Genomic DNA, 24407 nt, shown 5'->3' with positions numbered 1-24407 from the left:
TTTTCTAAAAATGTCCAGATCCCTTTGTACTGTATTTTGCTTTGCTTTTAGTGGCTTAGCATTATGCTTTCTATACAGGGCAGTTGGCTTTACTTCACTTCTATGCACACACTTTGACCATACATATATATCGGCAATATGCAGCAGGAACAATACTGGAAACTGCAGTTGCAACAAATCTTGTGTACTATTTCCTCTAACCAAATGGAACTATCTGTTTTGTAATCCCTATTTTGTGTTCTACATTATGCATATTAAGACTGCATTTTGCGTAAAAATAAAAAACTTTCCCAAAACCCACATTAGGACAAGATCCCTCCAAACTCTTCTTTATATAGTGATCTTAGCCTTTTTCTCATGTAACTGAAAAGTGCTTATTACAAACCAACCAGACCAGTTAGCAGCAGGCTCATTTTTCTCTTATTGAAGTGCCTCAGGAACGAAGCCTCTTTTGAAGGGCCCATTGAAACAGGAAGTAACACACCCTGTCCCAAAAGAAGACCAATATTGCAGCCACTCCTCAATCTTCTCCCCACCCCGAGAAGTCAGCTCTGTCCCAGTTAAAAGTAGTGTTCCCTATACTTGAATTTTTCACTTGCAAGTAATATCCCCAGGTTTAGACACCTCAGAGTAAGAGAATTTGACCAATATTAATTTTCAGGTAGGGGCAGATGTGAAACTTTATATTTTTCTTTCTCTATTTTATGTTTAGAGCCAGTGTAGTGTAGTGGTTAGAGTGTTGGACTATGCCCTGGGAGACCAGGGTTCAAATCCCCACACAGCCATGAAGCTCACTGAGTGACCTTGGGCCAGTCACTGCCTCTCAGCCTCAGAGGAAGGCAATGGTAAACCTGCTCTGAATACTGCTTACCATGAAAACCCTATTCATAGGGTCGCCATAAGTTGGGATCGACTTGAAGGCAGTCCAGTTCAGTTCATTTTATGCTTAGGAAAGAACACACTGCTACTAAGAGACAATAATAATAGCTTATCTAATAAACAAGAATTCTTGCACAGTTTTGGTCATGGTGAACTTGAAGAATCTGAATTTTGGTTCTGAGACCTCGATTAACTGTGAATTCCTGTGTCTTAGATTCTTCACACGGTGGAAAAAGGTATCTTTATGATCAATAGCCATGCATGAGCATGAAAACTTCTGGTAGGAATTTCAGGATAGTGTTCAGATAAATTGGATATCTCTGGTGCAACCAACTGCTGTTTTAAGTGTAAAGCTGCTAGCTCTGTTCAGAAATTTAGGACTATGTAGGAATGGCTGAGGAGAGAACTCATGATTTATCATGTAGAACAGGAAGGAAGGAGTGAGTACCATTTTCTAATAAGCTCCTACCTTAAATTGTCTGCGTATAAATGCAGAACAACAGTGCATGAAGAAAAAGCAGATGCTTAATAATTATCCATTAGATTAACACAAAACTTGACAAGGTCAAACATTTATTATTCCACACATATTAGAAAAACCAAAATCCTATAATGCATGCATGATCCTTTGGGGAGACAGAATATATTTAAATACTTGTTTCATTATCTGTTAAATTACCTAGAGGGCTAAGATTTAGAAGACTTATGATGGACAATGTCTTAACAACTAGTTCAAATTTAAGATACAGTCCTTCAACATACAAGACTCTGATACAACTATGCAACACAGCCTCATTCGTTAGCATCTTGTTTTCTGATATCTCTCCTGTCTTGTTCAACAAACTAGCCAAGACAGTACTAGGTACAAAACTAGTGTGATGAACTTGTCCAATTTATTCCAATGGGCTTACAGTAACTAACTTCTTCTGATTCAGAGTTCAGTAAAAAGCCTCAAATTGTCACAGTCTATGAATTACTAGGTATCAGCTGTAGGGTCTAACAAAAATTTGAATCAGTGAACAATTGATACAAGGGGACAAGCAGGCCAATGGATTTAGGTATGGCTAATGCTCAGCTGCATCATGTTTTTTCATTGCACATTACTAGCCAGTTTTGATTTCAGATTTTATTTTGGGAATAAGTTTTAGGCTTTAAACACTGATCCTCTATCTAGCAAAGCTACTGGTCTGCAACAGGACTGATGAGTTTTGAGGTTTCCTCTGCACCCGATAACCACTGTGAGAAATTCAGGTTTTTTAGACTACAGGACACTTAGCGAAATTAGAAAGTAAAGTTTTCATACAACATCTTTATATAGAGAGAATACTGTCCACACTAGATTGGAAGGCAAGTATTTCTGTGATTTTTTTACATTTTTACAATTATGTAATTTTACCTCTGGAATTGGAATTAAAGCATTTTTCATGTATGTATACTAGGAACACACCCCTATCATGTTTTACCTGAAACCGCAATAATGGGCAAGGACTGATTGGAGGTGGTAGTTGCAGCACACTGGCACCTATTGCAGTAAAACTCTCGTCAAAGTTCAGCATCTATAACGGTGTATGTTTGGGTCAATTACTAAGATAATTGCACCATCTAAATTGAAATGAGCTGAATCACAACTAGTACAAAGTCTCCAATTACCTACAGTTAATGAAATTTATAAACTTATCCATTGAATTATCTATAGGATTGGCAGGATAAAGCCCTTTACATTGGAGATTCTGGCCATGCCTTTGTACATCTCAACAAGCACCATGTAGTCAATCTCCAACCAAGCACAAGTAATGGAAATAGATATTAGCTGATCATTAGTAGCATGGTAATACAGAATAAAGTGAAAGAACTTGCAATATACATGCCGTCATTGCAGTTTCGCAATACCATCCTTTCTTTTCAACTTCTAGTACAATCTGACATGTACAAGATCCTGCACTGCTGCAATTTCTAATGCTTTCTTCTGTAGCAACATGTGTTTTTCTTCCTTGTTCTAGACCACTTCTGTACAGTTTTTAAACAAACATTCACCTGAATAACATTTGTAGGGTAGCTCACAACCATGTACACATAAGCCAGGTTCTATTTTAACTAAACAGCTCTGGTTAAAGAAGCTGCTTAACAGGGACTAGATCCCTGCAGACAGCAATTTAAAGTATTTACCTTAACAATTTATTTAATTCATAATCTACAACACGGTCTCAAGGTAACATCCAAAATTGCCAGTGCAAAGAAGTTAAACAAAGCAAGTCACTAGTACATTTTCAGTGCATTCATTTCATACAGTTAGTCACACAACACAGAGCAGCATGTCTAAAACTAAATGCATATTGCACAGCCACAAATGGAATCATTTTCATATATTGTCAATACGCATTTGCTCATGATTTCATAGCAGTGAGCAGTTTCATCTCTGCAAGTTGACTATGTCCACTGCTAACCCTTTAGATATAACCTCAAGGAAAACACAAAGGGACACTTCACAGAAATATCTGCACTGTTAAAAAAAAGTCCATACCGAACCATGCCAGAGCACTGGAAGAAGTCTTACTCCTTTTAAGCTTGAATCTGAACCTTAATCCATCCTAATCTTCTGGTTGGTCATCCTATAAATGATGCTGTCATAGCCTGGATCCATATTCCAGAGACTGTAGGAGATTACAATCACAGCTATGGCAAGACCTATCATGATCCAGAAGACTATGTTGAAGATCACAGCATAGTCAAAGTTGAAAGGATATCCTATGTTATATGGATTTTCAGGTTTGGTCTATGAGGGGAGAAAAAAAAGTATTGTTTAAAAAAAATGGAAGAGGCAGGAATAGGCATACCTAGCTGCTCTTAACTATTCAGAATGTAAATTACAGATCGCCCTAAAAGGGGTAGTCAATGTGATGCCTTCTAGATGTTACTGAGGACTACAACTCCAATCAGCTCCAGCCAGCATGGTCAGACATGATGGGAGTCGTAGGCCAACAACACCTGATGGGCATCACATTGACTACCTCTGTCTTAAAGAAACACAAGGAATATTTTGGGTAAGTTGTTGCAAGACAAAGCACGATTTGTATAGTATGGAATTACATCAAGTAACCAAGCAAGCATCTATGTTCTCACAACTAGGTGCCTATAAATATTATCTTGGCTTATTAGCCAGCCCCCATTTTCCTCACTACCAAGTCCGTGCTGAGAACTTCTGGGAGAGACAAGGACTTCACATTTGTACTGAGGTATTCAAAAAGGAAGAAGAAACCCAGAGAAACACCCACTGCTTCTTCAAATTGCCGTTAAAAAGTCTGTTGGAAGCTGACGAGAGGCCTTGCCAATAGACCAGGGACACTTGCTTGCAACTTGTGTAAAATACATTACAGCTCTGGAAGTTTGTTTGTACAGTACATGATTCACTAATAATCTGAGGTTTGTGGCTCTCTTTAAAATAGACATCATGGGAGCAATTTGGAAATATATAGCAAAAATTCAGAGTCAAAACTCACCCAAATGTATTTTTTCTAATTTCTTAATTTCAAAGGTTTAGAGATACAACTGGCTCATGTTTTATACATTTTCCTTAGGTAGTCCGACATCACGTGGGATATAGCGCCATCTAGCATCCGAAGGCAAGAATGGATCGAAGTCAAGACTTGGGGCATTGAGCCCCTCCCACTCCAGTTCATTCTTGCCTTCCTTCGTTCGAGGCTTTTGGATCTGCTAGCTAGCTAAGTTGGAGTGTGTGGGATTGTACTTTTCTTCTTGTTTCCTCTCTCCCTCACCCTCTCTTTATATATCTGGGACGTTATTTTTGGGGGGGGAATTTTATTTTTAACTCATTTTTGCCTCCCCCTTTTAGTCCCTTTGTTGGGGAATCCGGCGGCTGCCGTTTTCCCTTTTGGCTCCCGTCTCTCTGAGATGAGCCTTCCCTGAGAGCCACGGCTGTGGCTCTCTCCAGCCCGTTTTTTCCCTGTTTTTTCTCCATTGGTCTCCCTTCCACAGGCGACGACTGATTTTGTTGGGCTTACCTCTACCTTTGGACGAGCCTTTCTGAGAGCCGCAGCTGCGGCTCTCTCTTCAGCCCTTGCTTTGCCTTGCCGCCGCTTTCATGCGGCGGCCGTCTTTTTAATTGTTTTTTGCCTTGCCGGGAGCCGCAGCTGCGGCTCCTTTATCAACTGCTGTTTGGCGGCTGCTGCCTTTTTTATTATTTTTTGCCTCGCAGGGAGCCACGGCTGCGGCTCCTTTAACAACCGTTTTTTCGGCAGAGGCTGCTATTGGGCTGTGGCGAAAGGCGGCTGCTTCCCTTAGCAAGTAGCGGTTGGAGCTCGCTTTCGCGGCTCCTTTGCTGGCATTTCTCTGCCTTGAGGCTCTTCAGGTGGCCGTGGGAGGACCCCCCCCGGCTCTTTTTTACCAGTTCGCAGCCTTTACTGTAAAGCACGTCACTTGCTGCGCTTGGAGTTCTCTCTTGCTCCTCCTCCCCTATCTGTCTGCCTGACTCCTGCTGCGGCCATTATAGGCCTTCTGGAGCACTAGAACCCTTGCCTACCCGCCATTGTGCCTTCTTCCCGGCCGCCATTTTGATTGAAATTCCCACCCTTTTTCGCGGGCGCCATTTTGATCTGCCCATTTTTCCCGCCCTTTCTGTTCTCCTTCACTTGTTTGTACAGTTATTTAGTCAGGCTATCCAAGTGCCTGTAGGACTTATTTTTACAACAAGTGCCTCTGCACAGCAACTGCATATTCGGACTGCACCTTGAAATTATCTACGCCGCAGCTGCATATTGGAACTGTACGCCACACTGCACCCCCCACCTCTGTGCGTGTGGTGGTGATAGTACTCCGCCACACCGCACCCACCACCTCTGTGCGTGTGTTGGTGTTATATATACACTGTGTGTTGGTGAAAGTCCCTTGCCGCACCGCACCCCCACCTCTGTGCGTGTGTTGGTATTTATATATAGATATATATATAGCATTGCTGGGCGCTCAGAATGGCGGATCAACACTCAGATACACATTCAGCAGCGGCTAAGAGACCCTGCAAGTCCTCACATCATAAGTCTGCAAATCAAAAACTGCCCAGGCTGCACTCCAAGGCTGTGGCTAAAACTAAACACCTGTCTCGCCTCAGTGCCACCAAAAACACATGTTACATTTCTGTGCCACATTCTCAAGCTGCTAACCAAGAGCACTTGACAGCACTCTTTCACTCTCCAGCTGGGTCATCTGAGGCTGACTTCGAGGGTTTTCCTGACCAGCCTGGGGTCTGCCACTCACAATCCAGCCTGCCGCTCCAAACCAGTGAGCCCACTGTTGCTGTTCCTCCACAAAGACAACCGCCTGCTGGTCCGCTATCAGGGCAACTACCTGCCTCTGTACCAGGACTGCAGTTGTCTCCTGAATTCCTGATGCAGTTGAAAGACATCCTAAGCCTCTGCTCAGATCAGTTGAGAGTCCAGACAGCTCCATTGACTCAGCACAGCGAACAGCACCCTTCCTGTGCCCCAGCCCCATGTGGCTGTTCTGATGTGGTACCACTCCCCTCGCCCAACCCATTTGACGTTGCTAGAGCCAGGATTGAAGATGACATCCCTGGGTTGGAGGACCCAGATTATTCTCTTCAAGCCGAAGGGGATGAGTGGAGTGACGAGGCAGACTTCGAGGAGGACACCTCATATCGCCTATTTGATGCGGCCGACTTTCTTCCGCTATCTCGCAGAGCTTTGGGCACATTGGGCCTTCAAACTACACAGCCCGAATCTACCACTCCCCCCATGAAAGGGGCTAAAGTCCTTAAGTCTCCAAAATCATTGGATCATTACCTTCCTGTGCCGGACCCCATTGGCAAACTGGCCAAGGAAGAGCTGGATCATCCTCTGCAGGCACGCCGCTTTTCCATTATGGCCAAAAGGCTCTATGCACTGGACCCGGACTTTATGAATCGCTTGCTTGTTCCAGGCATCGACGAGTCAGTCTCCAGTTTGGTTTCGCGCTCGCTCCTTCCAAAGCAAGGGGAATCACAACTAAAGGACCCCTTTGAACGCCGCATGGACTACGCCTTGCGTACAAACCACGAGGCTACTGCCTTTACTATTCAGGCGTCTGCTTCAGCTTCCATATTTTCAAGAGCGGCTATCATGTGGCTAGACGAACTCTTGGATGATCCCGAACCAGACCCTGTCAAGCTCTGCAAGGGCCTGGTAAAATTACACAAGACAGGGGCCTTCGTAGCCGATGCCACACTGGATGCCACCCAGCTGGGAGCGCGAGCTCTAGCCTCACAGGTGGTAGCTCGGCGTACCCTTTGGCTCAGGCACTGGGACGCTGATTCTACAGCCAAGGGCAACTTGTCTAGAGCACCCTTTTCTGGGTCTTTACTCTTCGGAGACGAAGCCCTCAAGGCGGTCTTGGTAGACCCTAAAGACAGCCGAAGGCCAGTATTGGCCACTTCTAAGAGAGAGGATTGTAGGGCTTTCAGACGTTTCACCCCATATCGCTCCTTTCAGCCCTTTCGAGGAGCGCGGCCTGCAGGGCAAGGCCGCGACTTTTGATCTTCTGGTTTCCACTCCTCCAGGGGATCCTGGAACAGGCAACGTTTCCAAGCCAGAGCACAGAACAGGGGAAGTCAAGGGGCCTCAACTTCAACTTATGGCAGGGGAGCTCATCAGCGAAGACAATACTGACACTCTCCCTGTGGGGGGCAGATTGCTAATGTTTGCAAGTCACTGGTTATGTCTGACACGGGTCGCTTGGGTCAGAGATCTATTCCTCCATGGTTACGAACTGGAATTTTGGTTGACCCCTCCAGACAGGTTCATTCCATCCACTCTACTCAGAGTTCGAGACAGGTGCTGGATCATGCGGGAAGCCATAACCCATCTTCTTGACATAGCTGCAATAGAACCTGTACCACCGGAGGAGAGAGCACAAGGGGTTTACTCCCTCCTATTTGCAGTTCCCAAGCGAGATCAGTCATGGAGGGCGGTACTAGATCTCAAATTTGTCAACCGTTTCGTGAAATACCGACGGTTCAAGATGGAGTTCCTGGCGTCAATTGTAGAGGCGCTACACGAAGGGGATTTTCTGGCTTCCATAGATCTCAAAGAAGCTTACCTTCATGTGCCCATCTGTCCAACCCACAGACGTTTCCTGCGATTGCCTTCAGCCCCCATCACTTCCAATATCGAGCAATGCCTTTCAGTCTCTCGTCGGCCCCGCAAGTATTCACCAAAGTGCTGCTAACCCTGGTGGCTTATCTCCGCCTCCAGGGAATCCACATTTATCCTTACTTGGACGATCTGTTGATTCAAGCGAGTTCCAGAGATTTGGCCCTCTTTCATGTTCACTCTGCTCTTACGACTCTACGCGCCCATGGTTGGCTGGTCAACTACGACAAAAGTCAACTACTACCAACTCAAGAGATTACAACATTTGGGTGCAATTCTAGACACCACGCAGGCCATGATCTTTTTGTCACCAGATCGTATTACGGACATCACAGAGATGGCTGTACACCTCGCATGTCATTCGAGGGTGGACTTAATGCTTCTGGCAAGGGCTCTGGGAATGTTTGTCTCGACCATTCACATCGTGCCATGGGCTCGGCCCCACACTCAACCCTTACAGGACATTGCCACGTCCAACCACCATACGGTCCACCTGCACCCATCTCTGCGGACCTCTTTCCATTGGTGGGCTACGGCCAAAAATCTCAGACTGGGAACCCCGTTCCGAGAACCAGACAGGACCATACTCACCACAGATGCCAGTCTGTCCGGATGGGGGACCCATTGCAATTCCCAGTATGTTCAGGGAGTGTGGTCCAACACGGAAGCAAGTCACAATATCAACTGGCTGGAACTAAGAGCGGTCCATCTGGCTCTTCGGCATTTTCAACCCTTGTTCCTTCTGGACCACGTATTGATTTGCACGGACAATACTTGTGTGAAATCACATCTGAACAGACAAGGGGGCACCAGGTCATGGTGCCTCCAGGCGGAAGCATCTCAACTCTTCCAATGGGCCGAAATACATCTACTTTCACTGAGAGCAGAACATCTCCGAGGTGTTTTAAACGTTGCGGCCGACTGGCTCAGCAGACAACAGGTGATCCCGGGAGAATGGAAGCTACACCCCATGGTGTTCAGCCTTCTCCAACGACAGTTCGGCATCCTCTCGGTGGATCTGTTTGCATCCAGTCACAATTACCAGCTACCTCGCTACTTCTCCAGGTATCTGGACAATGACGCGGAATCGACGGATGCACTGTTGACTCAGTGGCCAGCAGGCTTCCTATATGTTTTCCCCCCGATACCGCTATTGGGCAGGACCATCAGGAAGCTGCGACGCGAAAGGGCCCATCTGATCCTGATAGCACCGTACTGGCCTCATCGGCCGTGGTTCTCCGACCTGCTCTCCCTTTCAGTGACGGAGTCTTGGAGGTTGCCACTCAGACCAGATCTTCTATCTCAGGGCCCGATTTGGCATCCGGATCCCGAATGGCTCAATCTGACAGCGTGGCATTTGAACGCGGACATGTGATTCATTGGGGACTGTCTAAGGAAGTTGCGGACACAATTCTCGCGTCTCGAAAGCAGTCGACCTCTCAGGTCTACCAGAGCACCTGGTCTACCTTCGCTAGTTGGTGTGACTCTCAAAACGTTCTACCATCTCAGGCCAAGGTTCAACATCTACTGCAATTTTTACATAGAGGCCTGAAGATGGGACTGAAACCTAACACCTTACGCTGCCACCATTTCATCTATTCTCTCCGTTGCATCTCCTACCATTCATACCCACTGGTCAAACGTTTTTTGAAGGGGGCCGTCCTACTGTCGCCAGCAGTTTGTCATCGCTTTCCTTCGTGGAGTTTATCGAAGGTCCTGCAAGCCCTGCAGTGCCCTCCTTTTGAGCCCCTTCGATCTGTGCCTTTATGTCTTTTGACCTTCAAAGTCCTGTTCCTCGTGGCGATCACCTCGGTGAGAAGAATCTCAGAGTTGGGGGCGCTGTCCTCGGCCCACCATCTCTGTATTTTCCATAAGTGGTACTGCGTCTAGATCCTTCCTTCCGTCCCAAGGTCATTTCAGCGTTCCACTGTAACCAAGACATTGTTTTGCCTTCGTTCTGTCCGGATCCTGTTCATCCGCTTGAGAAGGCCTGGCACTCGCTAGATGTCCGGAGGGCCCTCAAGACCTACCTGTCTCGCACCCAGGACATACGGTCAACGGATTCCTTATTTGTATCCTTTCACCCGCGTACTCTGGGGCAAAAGTTGTCTAGCTCTACGTTATCTTGTTGGTTGCGTGCCTGTATTGCATTGGCCTATGAGTCCCTTCAGCTGCCAGTGCCTCATAACATAACGGCACATTCCACTAGGTCAGCTGCCACTATGGCTGCCTTCGCAACCAATGCTCCTCTAGCAGAGATTTACAGAGCGGCTGTATGGTCTACCCCAAATTCTTTCATAAGACATTATAAGATAGACCGTTATGCTTCTGCTGATGCCTCATTCGGGAGGTGTGTTTTACAACAGGTTATCTCTGTTAAGTAGCCAAGAGGCGGTCCCTCCCTATTAGGGGCTGCTTTGGTACATCCCAACGTGATGTCGGACTACCTAAGGAAAATGTACCACTGCTATCACCTGAAGGGTGATTTTCTTAGGTAGTCCGACATCACGGCCCTCCCTTTTTGGAGGATTGGGGTTTTTTTGCTACCTTACCACTTATTATTCTTCAGTGTTATAATATTTAAACTTTTTTACCAAGTCAAGACCAATTTGGACCTGTTTAATATGCTTGTGATCTTTGGGTTATGCTTTGGGACACTGTTTCCTTGCTGTTAGGCCCGTTGGCCTTTTCTGTCTTTTCAGATATGTCTCTCGCTTCGGTCTCGTCACGAATGAACTGGAGTGGGAGGGGCTCGATGCCCCAGGTCTTGACTTTGATCCATTCTTCCCTTCGGACGCTAGATGGCACTATATCCCACGTGATGTCGGACTACCTAAGCAAATCACCCTTCAGGTGATACCAATGGTACATTTTGAGGGCTACCTCAGAAACAGGCAGTAGAGCAAGTTAATCATGTCCATTTACAATAGCATAGAATCTACCATGTCCATAAAGTTATGCAAAATGTTATGTTATACAAGTGAGATATGGTATCCTTTTGGTTTATGTCATTTCTAATGATGCCCTTAGCTTTGAATAAGTTGCTCATTCTTACTTCATATTAGCTTAAGGCTGAGGTAGCCATTCTAAAATTTCTTTAAAATTACTACTCTTTAATTCTTAAGAGTTATGGGTTAGGCAGTTGAGAGAACAAAGAAGGCATAGTGTAGGTAGCTTATAATTGATTGCCGCTCTGGGCTCCTATTGGGAGGGTGTGATGAATTTAATAAATAAATAATAAATTGCTAGGCTGCATTCTAAGTGACACTGAAATTTATGAGATCACCAAGTAACTATTTAGGATTGAGATATTGCATCCTCTGGGTAATCTACTGACAGCTTGTACAACCTGTGGCGACTGTAGGATGGATCGCGACTTCCTCACAAAGGGAGTGTCAAATGTCTTCACGGTCACTACCTCAACCACTGCATTCCCACTGTAGAGACTGTACATGTCATCTGCAAACTGAAAATGTTTTTAAGACAGAAGTTACCAGTAAAGTTAGGTGACGCTAAAGTCATGAGACAGGTGTACCATTTTAATGGCCACTGAATAGAGGCCCCTTACGTTATTTGCTTCTAGATTTGTTAACTTAGTCAGTGACTTACAATAGAATGGTCAGCACAACTGGCCAGAAACGTATCACTAATTACAATAAAAGATCAGACCAAAGCTGCAAACCTGAAACATTTACTTGCAAGTATCCAATAATTATTAGTGGAAATACTCAGACATTTTGTTTCAAGACTGCAATATAGGCTTCAAGAGTCACAAAGGTGCCATCTCATATGCTGTACTCAGGCCCCTAGATTTTTTTAAAGTCACAATCCAGAAGACTGGAGAGTAACTTCGCACACAGAGAAGTTTCTGGTATTGCTTTAATATCTTGTTTCAGAATAACATTTCAGCATAACTTTCCAGGGAGGCAAAATGTGCTTCTGGTAGGAAAAGAAAATGAAATGCTATGGAGCACTCCTAAAAGGTCTCTCTGGACTACAGTCCCTAGTCCCATTTTCAATACTGCTAGTTTCAAGAATCAGCTAGTTCGGTTATAGCACATGCAGCACTCACTCTAGTGCAAAGTTTTAGCATTATTTATTGCCAACTTTCACATATGGGATCTTGGTATTTCTATAAAGTTATGCTGTGGCCAACTACTCAAAAGGGAATGTGTTTGCAATAACCTGACATAATAATATTGGATGTCCATAATTGCTAGGAAGCTCTTGCTTGAATAGGTACCAAAACAGATTCCTCCATCATCACTTGTGGTAATGGAAAATTAGGCTTTCTTTCTCCTCCAGTCATTTCCAAATGTGTGATTAAAACTGACCAAGACTACAGACTTTGATTTGGCCATCAACTGTCCAGCCATCCAAGACAGTTTCATTTCAAAAGTCAAGTAGTGATGTACTGTCAGCAGTGCTGTACTGCAAGTTCTGTTACTCAAGAGTAGAAGCACTGTGCCAATTTGCAGATAAAAAAGTGCTCCTTTGATTTAGGCTAGTGCATTTGGCATTACATACAGTTAATAGGGTCTCTGTTCATGTTACCTTTTGTAAGGAGTCTGCAAGAATCTGAGAGGCATCCTTGAATTGCTGTGAATCTTCCCCATAACGTTTGCTAATTTCTTCCAACCCAGAGAGCTCCAGAGAATATAGATCTGGTGAATGATCTTTGGCCAGATGTTTGTGCCTGGATAGCTTTTGAGGCAGCAGGAGAAAAAAGTAACATAAAAAGAAAAGTGGGTTATAAGAGGCAGCATGTTTTTACTATCCCATTTTATTTATTGTTATTTTTCACCATTTATATACTGTTTAGCATTGTAGTCTCTAAGCCAGCCTTTCCCAACCAGTGTGCCTCCAGATGTTGGACCACAATTCCCATCTTTCCTGACCATTGGGAATGCTGGCTGAGGCTGATGGGAGTTGTGGTCCAACAACAGCTGGATGCACACTGGTTGGGAAAGGCTGCGCTGTGCACAGTAAGGTTAAAAAGCCACAGGAAAGATAAGGCCAGGTAGAACAGTAAAAACCAGAACACTTACTTAAAATACCTGCTGAAATAAAAAGGTCTTCACCAGGCACTGGAAGTTCAAAAGAGAGAGGACCTGTCTGATATCAGCTGGGAGGCTGTTACACAGAATTGGGCCCACAATATTAATGCATGGTTCCTGGTAGAATCAAGCCATGCAGGACCACTAACAGTGATTTCCCCGCAAACTTCAGTGATTGGGTAGGGATATAAGGAATCAGGTGGTTCTTAAAGTATCCTGGACCCAAGCTGTGAAGCATCCTGTAAATTAATATAACAGTCTTGAACTTGGATAAGTAGCATATCAGCAGCCAGTGCAAGCTTTTTAGCACCAGAACTATGTGCTGGCAGTAGTATGTCCCCACTGACAAAGAACCCTACACAGGATCTCTCCTCCATTCTGTTCATTTATCAGGAAGCACTGCTAACTCTGCAACTCCATACATTTTCTCTTCTTCTCAGTTTAAGAATTCCTCAGCCAGCTGAAGAATCACATGACTTGAGAAGTTACATGCCAGCTGCTGCCATTGTATCTGGGGTCAAATGACAGACACACTGCCCAATTTCTACTAAAGAACCAACAGCTGCCTACCCCATACTAGGATTCAACGTTTGTTCAGTTGCTTACCAAGCTTGTGATATCATGTAAAACTTGTAATTCTGACAGGAAGAGCAGGTCAACCTAAGGAAAGAATAATCTTAAGTATCTTTGAACAAGAATCGAGTATGTATTTCATCTGCACTGAAGAATTCAAATTCAGATGCTATATTATTAGCAGGAAGATGGCAGATCTGAGGATCACTTGCACATTTCTGCTTACTGATTATTATTTTTTATTAAATTGGTTAGTCACTAAATGTACAAGTGACTGACAAATGGACCTCAGCCATGCTCAGATCATGTTCTGAAATAAGTGACGAGCAGACAAATCTAACTGTAGATCTATGCATTAGTGCTTTCTACGCCACTCCTAATCTGTTCCAAAGGCTTGGGAGGCCCTTTGGAACAGTGTGGGAGGAGGCACAGGGGGCTCCCAAGGGAAGAGATGGAACAGCTAAAATTGTCGCCTCCCCCACTTTCTGCTCATGGAAGCCTCTGCTGGGATCTCTGAAGGGATCCAGCTGGATTTCAGTTGGATTCAACCCAACATCATTACAGGAGTCGGCTATCTACTGGCCGCTGTACGGTGAAAGAAAGTGCATATGTTGTATTAACTGAAATGCTTGATGTTGTATTAAGCAAATGTTTAAGAAAATATGCACCATCCTGCCCCTCTGAAAAACCAGAACATATTCCTTCATTTGAAAGAATGGGGGTGCTATAAAATGAAATACAGAATTTGAAAAGTTGGGTTTAATGTCTAGCCATGTCTTACCTCATTGTTTCTGCTCAGTGAGTTGAGGGGAAGTGAAGCAAGAACAGAATTTTCCTGGAATAATCTATTCCGAAGCTGCCGCAATGTAACAGAAAGATCCTCAAATACAGAGTTTGCCTTTCCCACCATATATACTCTCTGAAAGAACCACCATTTTCACATTATGAGAATAAATTAATATTGAATTGCTTTGAGAAAAAAACATTCAAGCAAAACACAAAAAGTTTTTATACATGGGTTGGATGTGATTAACTAATTCCTGGTGCTTTTGGAAAGGGATTGGTATTTACCTCCTCACTAGGAGCTAGCTGTACGACTACAGGGGTTTCTTCAGAAAACAAGGTGTGAATTGCATTTGCAACGCCATCCAAGCTGAAAGGAACCGCCTAGGACAATACGAAAAGGCTAGTGAGGATTTCTGGTTGAAGTTTATGAAAAATTAGAAGACAGTAATTTCACAACAAGGGCAGCTAACCTCTTTCAGCCTAAGGGCTACATTCAAAGTTAGCCAACCCTCCAAGGGCCACATGATGCACACATGCACGTACCACGCACAGCACACCCCACCATCATAGTATTGAGCCAGGGCAAGAGGTTTAATCCTCTCCTCCAAGCCTGGCAACGTTGCATCCAATTTTGCCAAGGGCTAGCAGGCCAGCAGTAGCAGCTTGGCAGGCTGGATCCTGACCACAAGTTCACCAGTCCTGTTTTACAATATACATCATTGTCTATACATTGTCCCCAACAACATTCAGACAACACATGGAATCTCTTTAGCGACACAAAAATTGCTGCCTGCAGTTAATGATGTGGAAGCTTTACTGCATATAAATATCCACTTTCCCAAAACTATAGAAATCTGTAATTCTAGAAATACTATTAAAAAGCAGCTACATTAAAAATCGACAACACAATCTAATACTCTAGAAATGTCTATTCAGACAACGAAGTGTCTACACAGTTCAATGACACTTGCTCCCAGGTAAGTGGATACAGGATTACAGCCTAAGTTGCAGAAAGCCATTATTCTCACTGGCAGTAAGCAGCATATACATAAGCTACTTATGTCTTCATTAGGACCATTCAAACATTGCTTTCCAACGTGGGCAGTTGTGTAAAATCCCAGAATCTTGAGCTATCTTATTAAGACAAAAGTCAAGAACATCCAAGAATGAGGAATGATATGCACATATCAAGATTAAGGTGTACTGCTGTTCAATTAAAAGTGAATATAGGTCATACCATTCATAATCTTGGCCTCAGTACACAAGGCTGTGCTTCCATGAAGGTTTAAGTTTTAGATGTCCTGTGCTTTATTTATACTCAGATACATAGTTTTGGTTCAGAGATAGCTACTTAAATGGTACTTTAATCCAAAGAGATCAAGTTTGATAGGTTTAATTAAAATTACAGGTGAGAAAACTTCGTGCGCAGGGAAGATCCTGGGATGAGTTACACACCTGTACTTTAGCTCCATACATGCCAAGTGTATAACTCCTGTCAAGCTTTTTCTCTTTAATTTACCATACAGGGTTTTAATTTTGGGCTTTACTTTTACATTTCTCTGTTTTTCTTTTTCTTTACTCTTTATTTGTATTCTGCAATTTCGAATAAAGACAAAGGGCACAACCCAGTCCAATTTAGGCGCTGCACCCATACACTGTGACTTTCCATAAGCTTGACAGAGCCTTGATTCCCCACCATCCTGTGTTTGTACACAAACAGTGCAAAGAGCCTTTAGAGCAAATAGAAAGTCTGTGTTCACTTCCCATATGCCCATCCAGCCCTTCCCTCTAGTACAAGTAATTTGTTTTGAGGGGCTGCAGGGGGAATAAGAGGTGCACACAAATCTTCCACTCACCCTAAAGGCCCTTCATGTTGCTTCTGCACACACATCAGTAAGCAGAGCAGGGCTCTATTGAAACTATCTGAATCCTCACTGTAAAGATACCACATTAAAGGTATAGAAAAATCCCTTCTGGGATTCTTAAAATGCATGTGGTTTAGACCCGTCTTCAAGGTTAACATGGTCAGAGTAACTGAAGAAAAATATTGTAACAGAAGAATTATACCTACTGGAGGCTTTTGCGTGGTATCACAAGGGTTCTGTGCACTCTCCATCATAAGTAGCTCCTATTAATCCAAACCACACAGCAACTACTAAGGCAGAACTTGTACCACACTTTCACACAGAAGTTGAGAAAAGGAAGCAGCACACAGATTTACTGAAACAAGCTTCCAAAAGGCAGGCAGATTTCAATGTCTTTCTCTGTTGAAGTGTGCAAATAACAGGACGCTGAAAAAGGAGGGTTTTATTACCACCACCTCCCACCCATATAGACAGGTCTTTAGGCCACCAGAATAGACATTTGAATCTACACATGATAGTACTTACATTCTCAACTGGATAAGATATGCCATTTTTAGGCAACTTTAGTTTGTCTATCCCAGTCACTCTTACTAGAACTGTAGCTCGAGGACGTCGGAAGAGATCACCTACTGCTAGCCCAGGCCAAGAGAGATCCTGTAATAATTTTTGAAGAATGTTTTAGCTTTTATTTAAAGACCACATCAAAAACAAGAAGCACCAAGAAACACTGAAGGATCGCATGAAAAGTTATTTCCAATCTATGATGGGGCATAGGGAAGAAGGTAGTCATTAAAGTATGAAGAGCTCATGCTACTTAGGACATCCATAGATAAGTCACATGTGTATTACTGAAATAATGGAAAACACTCCATCATTTCCTGATTTTGCTAAACATGCCCAATATAAACTAAAGCCTAAAGAAAGCTAATTGACTTGAAGGCATATAACAACAAAAAGAAAGCTAGATTATGTTTTTGCCTGATTCCTAAAATAGAGTGCTGAGAAATAGAGGTGACTGTGCAGGCTAGGCCTATATTAGCTATTTTCAAAAATGATGATCAACTGAAGAGAGACATACTTCCTCAATAGAGAAGCCCATGGATAATGCTGCTACATCTGGAATTCGCTCTCCGGGTATTGGCCAACTTCCTTCACGGAAAACAACTGATTCGGGAGATCTCAATATACTGAATTCATTGGCAGAAATACCTGAAATAGGAAAACAGGGCTGGTAAAGTCACGCCTTTAAACAATATCCCAGCTCTTTGGGAGAACCTTTCCAAGGGTAATTCTCTGGAATTTGTACCTGCTCCTCCAGGTAAAATAAAACCCTCTGTAAATAGAAAATAAGAACATCCACAGGGAAAAAGATTCTAACCAGGTCCTTGCCCTCCTGTACTTATTTTGTATCTTGTAGGAAGTTTTTTGTTTGTTTGAAACAAAAAGGAGCATTGAAAGTGTGATCTGCTACCTGAACTTCGTTCTACCATGTCATTCTGACTGATGTATACACAAAGCCTTTGATTACAGTAAATCCCTTTGAAATTTAATTAATGATTTTCAGTGCATTTCTCTATAAGAATATTGGACACTCTTGAAGACGACATTGAGGTCGTGGAAAACAGCCAAAGTACTAAATATGTGGATGTAGTTATATGCCTAATGATCATAAACAGAAATCCTGTTTTCCTGGCTTTTTCTTATGAAGGTAAGGAATAAAAATACCCCTATATGACGTACCCCAACACAGGAACTAGAAGGAAGTATTAGTACAAACACCAAATACAACCGATACACAAACTCAAGGGTCTGGGTCACAGGAAAGGGTGTCCCTCCTTTCCATCATAGAATCTTTAATGCCAGATCCTGTATCCCTATTCAGCTGCTACTTTTTCTGAACAGGTACTCTGAGAAGTGAGGGGTAACAGGTCAGCACCTCAGTCCTAACCCAAGGATCCTGCTGTCAAGATCCTTCACCAGAGATGCCACTTTAGAAGAGCATCCATAGCTCACTGGTAGAGCTAGAGATGTGAAGGCCTGGAAAAAACAGAAAAATTGACAGTAACACTTTCCCTTGTTTTCAAATTTTCCATTTCCCCCCCTGGAACTTCACATCTCTAGGTAGAGTTCATCTTTGAGTACAGAATGTCTCTTGTCCAAATCCCAGGCACCTCCAGTGAAAAGGATCTCAGGTACTGGAGCTGGGAAAGATCCTGAGAGCTTCTACCAACCAGGTCAGACAATACTGGGCTGTTATGCACCAAGAATAAGGCAGCTTTTAATGTATGTTCACATCAGCCAACTGCAGGATTAGGTTGCACCCTAAGCAAACTACATTTGGCTAAAGGCCTACAGTTGCTTATCCTAATCTTACATACCCCAGAGGCAAAATGATGAGGTTCCACAAAAGTAGGCAGAAAGACTGATACCACACAAAAGCCTCCAATAGGTATAATTCTTCTGTTACAATATTTTTCTTCAGTTACTCTGACCATATTAACCTTGAAGACGGGTCTAAACCACATTCAAGATTTTAGGAAAACACAGGATGTATTGACAGTAAACATGTGCCATTTTATAATGCTAGTTTATGCCAATGGCACTGTTTCCATAAACATTATCTACTCATCAGATCATTTAAATGTCGGGCAAAGGAATAGTTCACTATTTTCTTTTGTTAAAAAAACCCTAGAATCCAATCTATATAATCAGATAGGGCCGACTTGGTGAGATGGGTATTGGAGGCACTATTTTACAGTGGTTCTGATCCTACCTCCAGGGTCCCTCTCAGAGAATAGCACTGGGTGACTGTCTTTCAGCCCCCTGGCAGTTGTGCTGAGGGGTGCCGCAGGGTACCATCTTTTCCCCCATGCTGTTTAACATCTATATGAAGCCCTTGGGAGCGCTCATCAGGAGATTTGGGGTGAGGTGTCAGCAATATGCTGACAATACCCAGCTCTATATCTCTGTAACATCTGAATAGAGAGAGGCTGTACAAGCCCTGGACCACTGCCTGGACTCGGTGGTGGGCTGGATGAGGGACAATAAACTAAGCCTGAATCCTAGCAAGATGGAGGCACTGTGGGTTGGTGGTTCCCGAGTTCGGATAATTGGTCAGTTGCCTGCTTTGGATGGGGTCGTACTCCCTCTGAAAGAGCAGTTCGGTAGTCTGGGGGTGCTCCTGGATCCATCTTTGTCACTAGAGGCCCAGGTGACCTCAGTAGCTAGGAGTGCCTTTTACCAGCTTCGGCAGGTAAGACAGCTGCAGCCGTTTCTGGACCGGGATAACCTGACCACTGTTGTCCACGCACTGGTAACCTCCAGGTTGGATTACTGTAATACGCTCAATGTGGGGCTGCCCTTGAGGTTGATCTGGAAGCTGCAGCTGGTGCAAAATGCGGCGGCGAGACTGCTCACTGGGGCAGAGTATCACCAACATGTCACCCTGCTACTGAAAGAATCGCACTGGCTGACCATTTGCTACTGGGTCAAGTTCAAGGTTCAAGTTTTGGTGTACAAAGCCCTGTATAGCTCAGGACCAGGATACCTGAAAGACCGTCTTACCCCTTATATACCTAGTTGATCACTGCGCTCTGTAGGTGAGGGGCTCCTGCAGATACCATCTTATCAGGAGGTCCTTTCTGCACAACATAGGAAATAGACCTTTAGTGTGGCGGCACCTACCCTGTGGAATTCCCTTCCCTTAAATATTAGGCAGGTCATCTCTGTTATCTGTTTTCAGCGCCTTTTGAAGACTTTCCTCTTTCAACAAGCCTTTTAAGTTGAGACCTATCCTAGTTTGCGTCTGTGTTGGAATTGCTTTTTAATATGTTTTTTTAGAACAATATGTTTTTTAACCCTTTTTAAAGATGTTTTAAAAGCTTTTTTTAAAAAAATGTTTTTAAAGTTATTTTGTTTTGGTGTATTTTAGGGTCTGTTTTTATGATGTTTTGATGTGTTTTTAGTGCTTCTGTTTGCCACCCTGGGCTCCTGCTGGGAGGAAGGGCGGGATATAAATCAAATAATAAATAAATTAATAATATTGAACAGTATTGAGAATGTTTAAAATTCAGAAATACAGTATTTTTGCTAGGTAAAACATCCTTCAGGAGAAAATCTGGAAAGTATCATATGTGTTTAAGGTGGGCAATTTCCTACTATGCTTCCAGCTCACCTGTGGAGCAGTGACCCAGTCTGCACACAATGCTAAGCCAAACCATGGTTTGGCATGAGTGAAAAAACCTTCAGGTTCTTGGACCAAAGATGACAGCCACCATACTCCTTCACTGGTCCTGCTGCCGCCGCATTAACCAAGGCTAAACCATGGTTTGCCTAAGTGTTACATTCCAACCTAATAAACCACAAGCAGTAAAACAAGAACAAGCCTGAGTTATAGCTCGTGGCTTGTCTGGAGGATGACAAACTAAAAGCCTGGGTTTTGACATAATGCTTAGCCAAACCATGGCTTAGCCATGGGTAGTGCAACAGAGGAACCAGAGGAGGAGTGATGCAGCAGCAATCTTCAGTTCCAGAACCTGCACTTTTTCCTGCTCATGCTAAACCACGGTCTGGCTTAGTGTTATGTTCGAACAGAGCCAATGTATCTTATGTGCTCTTACTTGGAAATAAGATTTACCAAAGTAAATGGAACTTACACTCATTTTTATTGAAGAATAAAGTAAATCTCTTTAACCCTCTTTTTCCAATCAGAAAAAGATTGCATACAGGATTAACAAACACAACGTTTGATTTATAGTGAGAATTAACACCTACACATTTGAATGCTAAAATTATTTTGCTTCACCCATGCCTTACCAAGAATGGAAAAGATTTAAAAGATATAGATCCCTGCCATCTTGGATTTTTCAATCCCTATGTTACATTAGACATTTGGATGCACATTTGTCACTTTGCAATGTATGTGCAATAGTTATACATTCTATACTCCAAATAAATGAAGCCAATTAGCATAGATTTTGTGACATGTTCCTTCTAACAATTACTCTTAATCCTATATTTAAGATTTTGCTCAATTTGTTCATGCATGTGTATATAAATATATATATTTAAGGAGCAAAATAAAGGTGTGAGAAGAATCATAGACAGGAGAGGGCAATACCCCAGGGATAATCTGTGGCCCTCCAGATGTTGTTGGACTAAACTCCCACCAGCTCAGCTGGACCCGGAGCTAGTCACATTGCCATCGTGTGGCAATGGGCCCAATCCAGCCCTGAATCTGCAGGTCCCAACCTTCCAGGTGGGCCGCAATACGTGGCAGAGCTGTGGATGTAGCAGTCCCACTGCTCCATAAAGCCAGGCGGGGGCTGAGAAATCAGAATTGTAGCCTCAGGAATTTTCTCATGTCAGCAAATGTCAAGATTTTCACGAACCTAAATACTCTGCCAGAATCCAGGAAGATGAACAACTCTGAATACATTCTACAGGATACTCAGATCAGCACCCCACATTACAAGATAATTCCATCCAAATAGTCAATGGAAAATCATTGGTATAGTTCGGGAGAAACAAACTCAGATTTCCAGCCACTGAACCCGAGACAAACCATCCAGCCTATTTACTAAGAGAAAACAGGTAAATGGTACTGCCTTCTATTACAAACTTAGGGCCAATTTCACTTCAAGCAGCAAGTACTCAAAGTACGTAGCTGCCTCCTTGTCTATGAAGCAGCTACCAGCTAGCAGCAAAGTTATCAGCTGACCATGAAGAACGAACACTTCCCTCACATGCTTTTTAGTCTTCACATTAACAGGGATGTACTTTTTTACACACACACCCTAGACAATAAGGCTGGCCTGAAATGCCCATGAAGCAATGTGTTTGCTCATTTTGACAAAGCCAACAGCAGCTAGAAGTTGTGGAGGAAATAACCAGGCCGGTGCTGAAAGTACAGGAGTGAACTGACTAAAGATCCTTGGTTTAACCCAACAAGACAAACAGTTAAACATTAGGTTACAAGATGTCAACAACCCGCACCTCATACTAGGCAATGACCCTGGACTTCCTCAGGCTAGCCAGGACTAGAGCTGACAACTTACATGCTTCAACAGAGACATATACTGAAATGCCCTACATTAAATATAAGCAGAACTGTTAAGACTAACTGTAGTGAGTGTATGGTGCTGTATTAAGGGAGCTGCCAAGGGTTTTACTCTGCCCTGATTCCTTTGCTATAAGGATACCAAACTAGGTGTTACAGAGCAGATAAGCATAATGGTCTCCTAACATTTTAAAAATAAAAATCAGCTGGCAAAGTGCCAGTTTGAGTGGAGAGGGGGGGTAGCAAGGAAATAAATGACAATGCCTTTATCTCCCCCTCCCCCCAAAAAAACCTGCCAGGGAGAGGGAAGAATGATTATGAGTGAGTTCAAAGCCTTCCATGGCTGCTTTTTGTTTAAAAAATGAACAAACACCAGGAGAGTTTTACATACATTTGCTATGTAACATCTAGTTGAGCTGGAACTTAAGCTACACTGGACCAGCTATAGGAAGTATGATCTGTATATATAGGTAACAGTTACAGAACATAAAAAGTGAATGTAGCCTTGTTGGTCCATAAGGGAAAAAAGAAAAATCCACAGTCGGGCAATCAGGATCAACCAAAATGTCACAGAAGTAGAGCCAGGGTCACCAGACTGCTTGCTTTTTCTCTTCCCTCCCCTTCTTTCGTATCCTGTCTATTAAGATTATGAGTGAGCAGGCAGAAACTATCCATTTAGAAAATGTTAAGCACAAGTTTTGTACCTGTGACAAAAATGCATAAAAATATTTACAGAAAAGGAAAGAAAAAATGTTAAGCACTTTATGTCTTTATTAGTAATAAAAACACCACTAGTACTCCCCATTGTTACACAACCAGGCCCCAACCCTGCTTCTCCCTCTGTCTTGCCACGATGTCCACCCCGATGCCCTTAGCTCTGTCGCGGAGACCATCCTTTAGTCTAGATCCTGGCTACATCGAATCCCCCCGGCTGACCCCTACATACCTGCCTGCCTGCCTGCCCCCATTCCCCTTCGCTAGCTCTTTGGCCGGTGTGTGTGTGTGTGAGCGTCGACTGAGTCTGTGGAGCCCTTCCAGTCCTCTCTCGCACTTAGCGGCAATTTCAAACAGGCACAGCAGGCCAGAGACTTACCTGCCACAAGGGCTGACACCAGCCAGACAACCAACCCGGCCCACCGAGTCCCCATCATTGCTTCTCCCACCGTCGCGTCCCAGCTACCCAGAGACAAGCAAAAGAGGAAGTATAAACCTCAGCCCAAGCCTGCCCCCACGCTCCAACACTAATGGAAGAAATCATCCACCACTCAGAGAGCGTACATCGCCAAGCTAGAGGTCAGAAGGCGTGGCTACATTCTGAGTGACAAGGCATTGTGACCAATAACAACGTCAGATACGGCTCCTCCAATCTACTGCAGTGGATCACGGCACTCAACGGAGCTTTAGAAGAAGCTTCCGATTGAGTGACAGCCATGTTAGCCATTCACGATTGTAGCTTCCTCGAAACCATAGAAATGGACCTCAGCACACACAAAAAATCTATCCTCGAAATGTTGTATATGACGAGAGGGCGGCAGCCATGCGCATGAGGGTAATAATGACAATGAGAGAAGGCGGGGCCAGCCCAATTTAGTGAAGGAAAGTTAACTGCTTAGGATACAAAGATCCTTCTCATCCCGTGACATTAAATGTGGGAGGTTTCGCTTGAAGTCTTCCGATCAGATTGACAAGCTAATTGCCCAATGAAAGTCTGAAGAACTCAACAGAGACCTAACCCAGTTATATCGCTAACAAGGCCGGGATAGAAGCTGTCACTTGAGAAAAGGGTGTGTGCGCGTCTTGGATATACCGAAGGTTAAACGGGATAGGGGGTGGATAGTATGGTGTAAGGATATTTATTGTGGGTTTTTAAAAGCACCACAATAAATACAGCAATGTTATCAAGCAGACAGATGAAAAGGAAACTTTTTTTTAAGCGAAGAGATTTGTACTTTTGGCCTGCTTACCTTATTGAATATAACAATTGGGTTACAGTAAAATCCTTGATAAATTAATTTGCAACTGTGCACAGGAT

The 24407-nt window shown here is 43.6% G+C and overlaps 1 protein-coding gene across 1 annotated transcript; it reads right to left on the bottom strand.

Moving 5' to 3' along the window:
- Window positions 1-1435: 1435 nt before the first annotated feature.
- Window positions 1436-23729, bottom strand: ATP6AP2 (ATPase H+ transporting accessory protein 2). The gene is made up of 9 exons (XM_061627450.1): window positions 23469-23729; window positions 17396-17526; window positions 16843-16971; window positions 14738-14833; window positions 14448-14585; window positions 13700-13753; window positions 12591-12740; window positions 11386-11502; window positions 1436-3652 (listed from the first exon to the last, which is right to left on the bottom strand). Exons 1-9 carry the CDS (start codon window positions 23524-23526, stop codon window positions 3458-3460), a joined length of 1068 nt encoding a protein of 355 aa, XP_061483434.1. The 5' UTR covers window positions 23527-23729; the 3' UTR covers window positions 1436-3457.
- Window positions 23730-24407: the final 678 nt, after the last annotated feature.

This window comes from Rhineura floridana, chromosome 5, assembly GCF_030035675.1.
Source record: "Rhineura floridana isolate rRhiFlo1 chromosome 5, rRhiFlo1.hap2, whole genome shotgun sequence".
Classification (NCBI taxonomy): domain Eukaryota; kingdom Metazoa; phylum Chordata; class Lepidosauria; order Squamata; family Rhineuridae; genus Rhineura; species Rhineura floridana.
Note: the sequence above shows the minus strand (reverse complement) of the source record. Positions and strands in the feature narration are given on the sequence as shown.

What these genes read in the sequence shown, in the direction of transcription:
- ATP6AP2 (XM_061627450.1), bottom strand. Translation starts at nt 23,526, where the DNA reads ATGATGGGGACTCGGTGGGCCGGGTTGGTTGTCTGGCTGGTGTCAGCC. An exon ending in AGCTAGCTCCTAGTGAGGAG is followed by an intron (nt 14,586 to 14,737) that starts GTAAATACCAAT and finishes TGGTTCTTTCAG; the next exon opens with AGAGTATATATGGTGGGAAA. An exon ending in CACTGAGCAGAAACAATGAG is followed by an intron (nt 13,754 to 14,447) that starts GTAAGACATGGC and finishes TTCTTTCCTTAG; the next exon opens with GTTGACCTGCTCTTCCTGTC.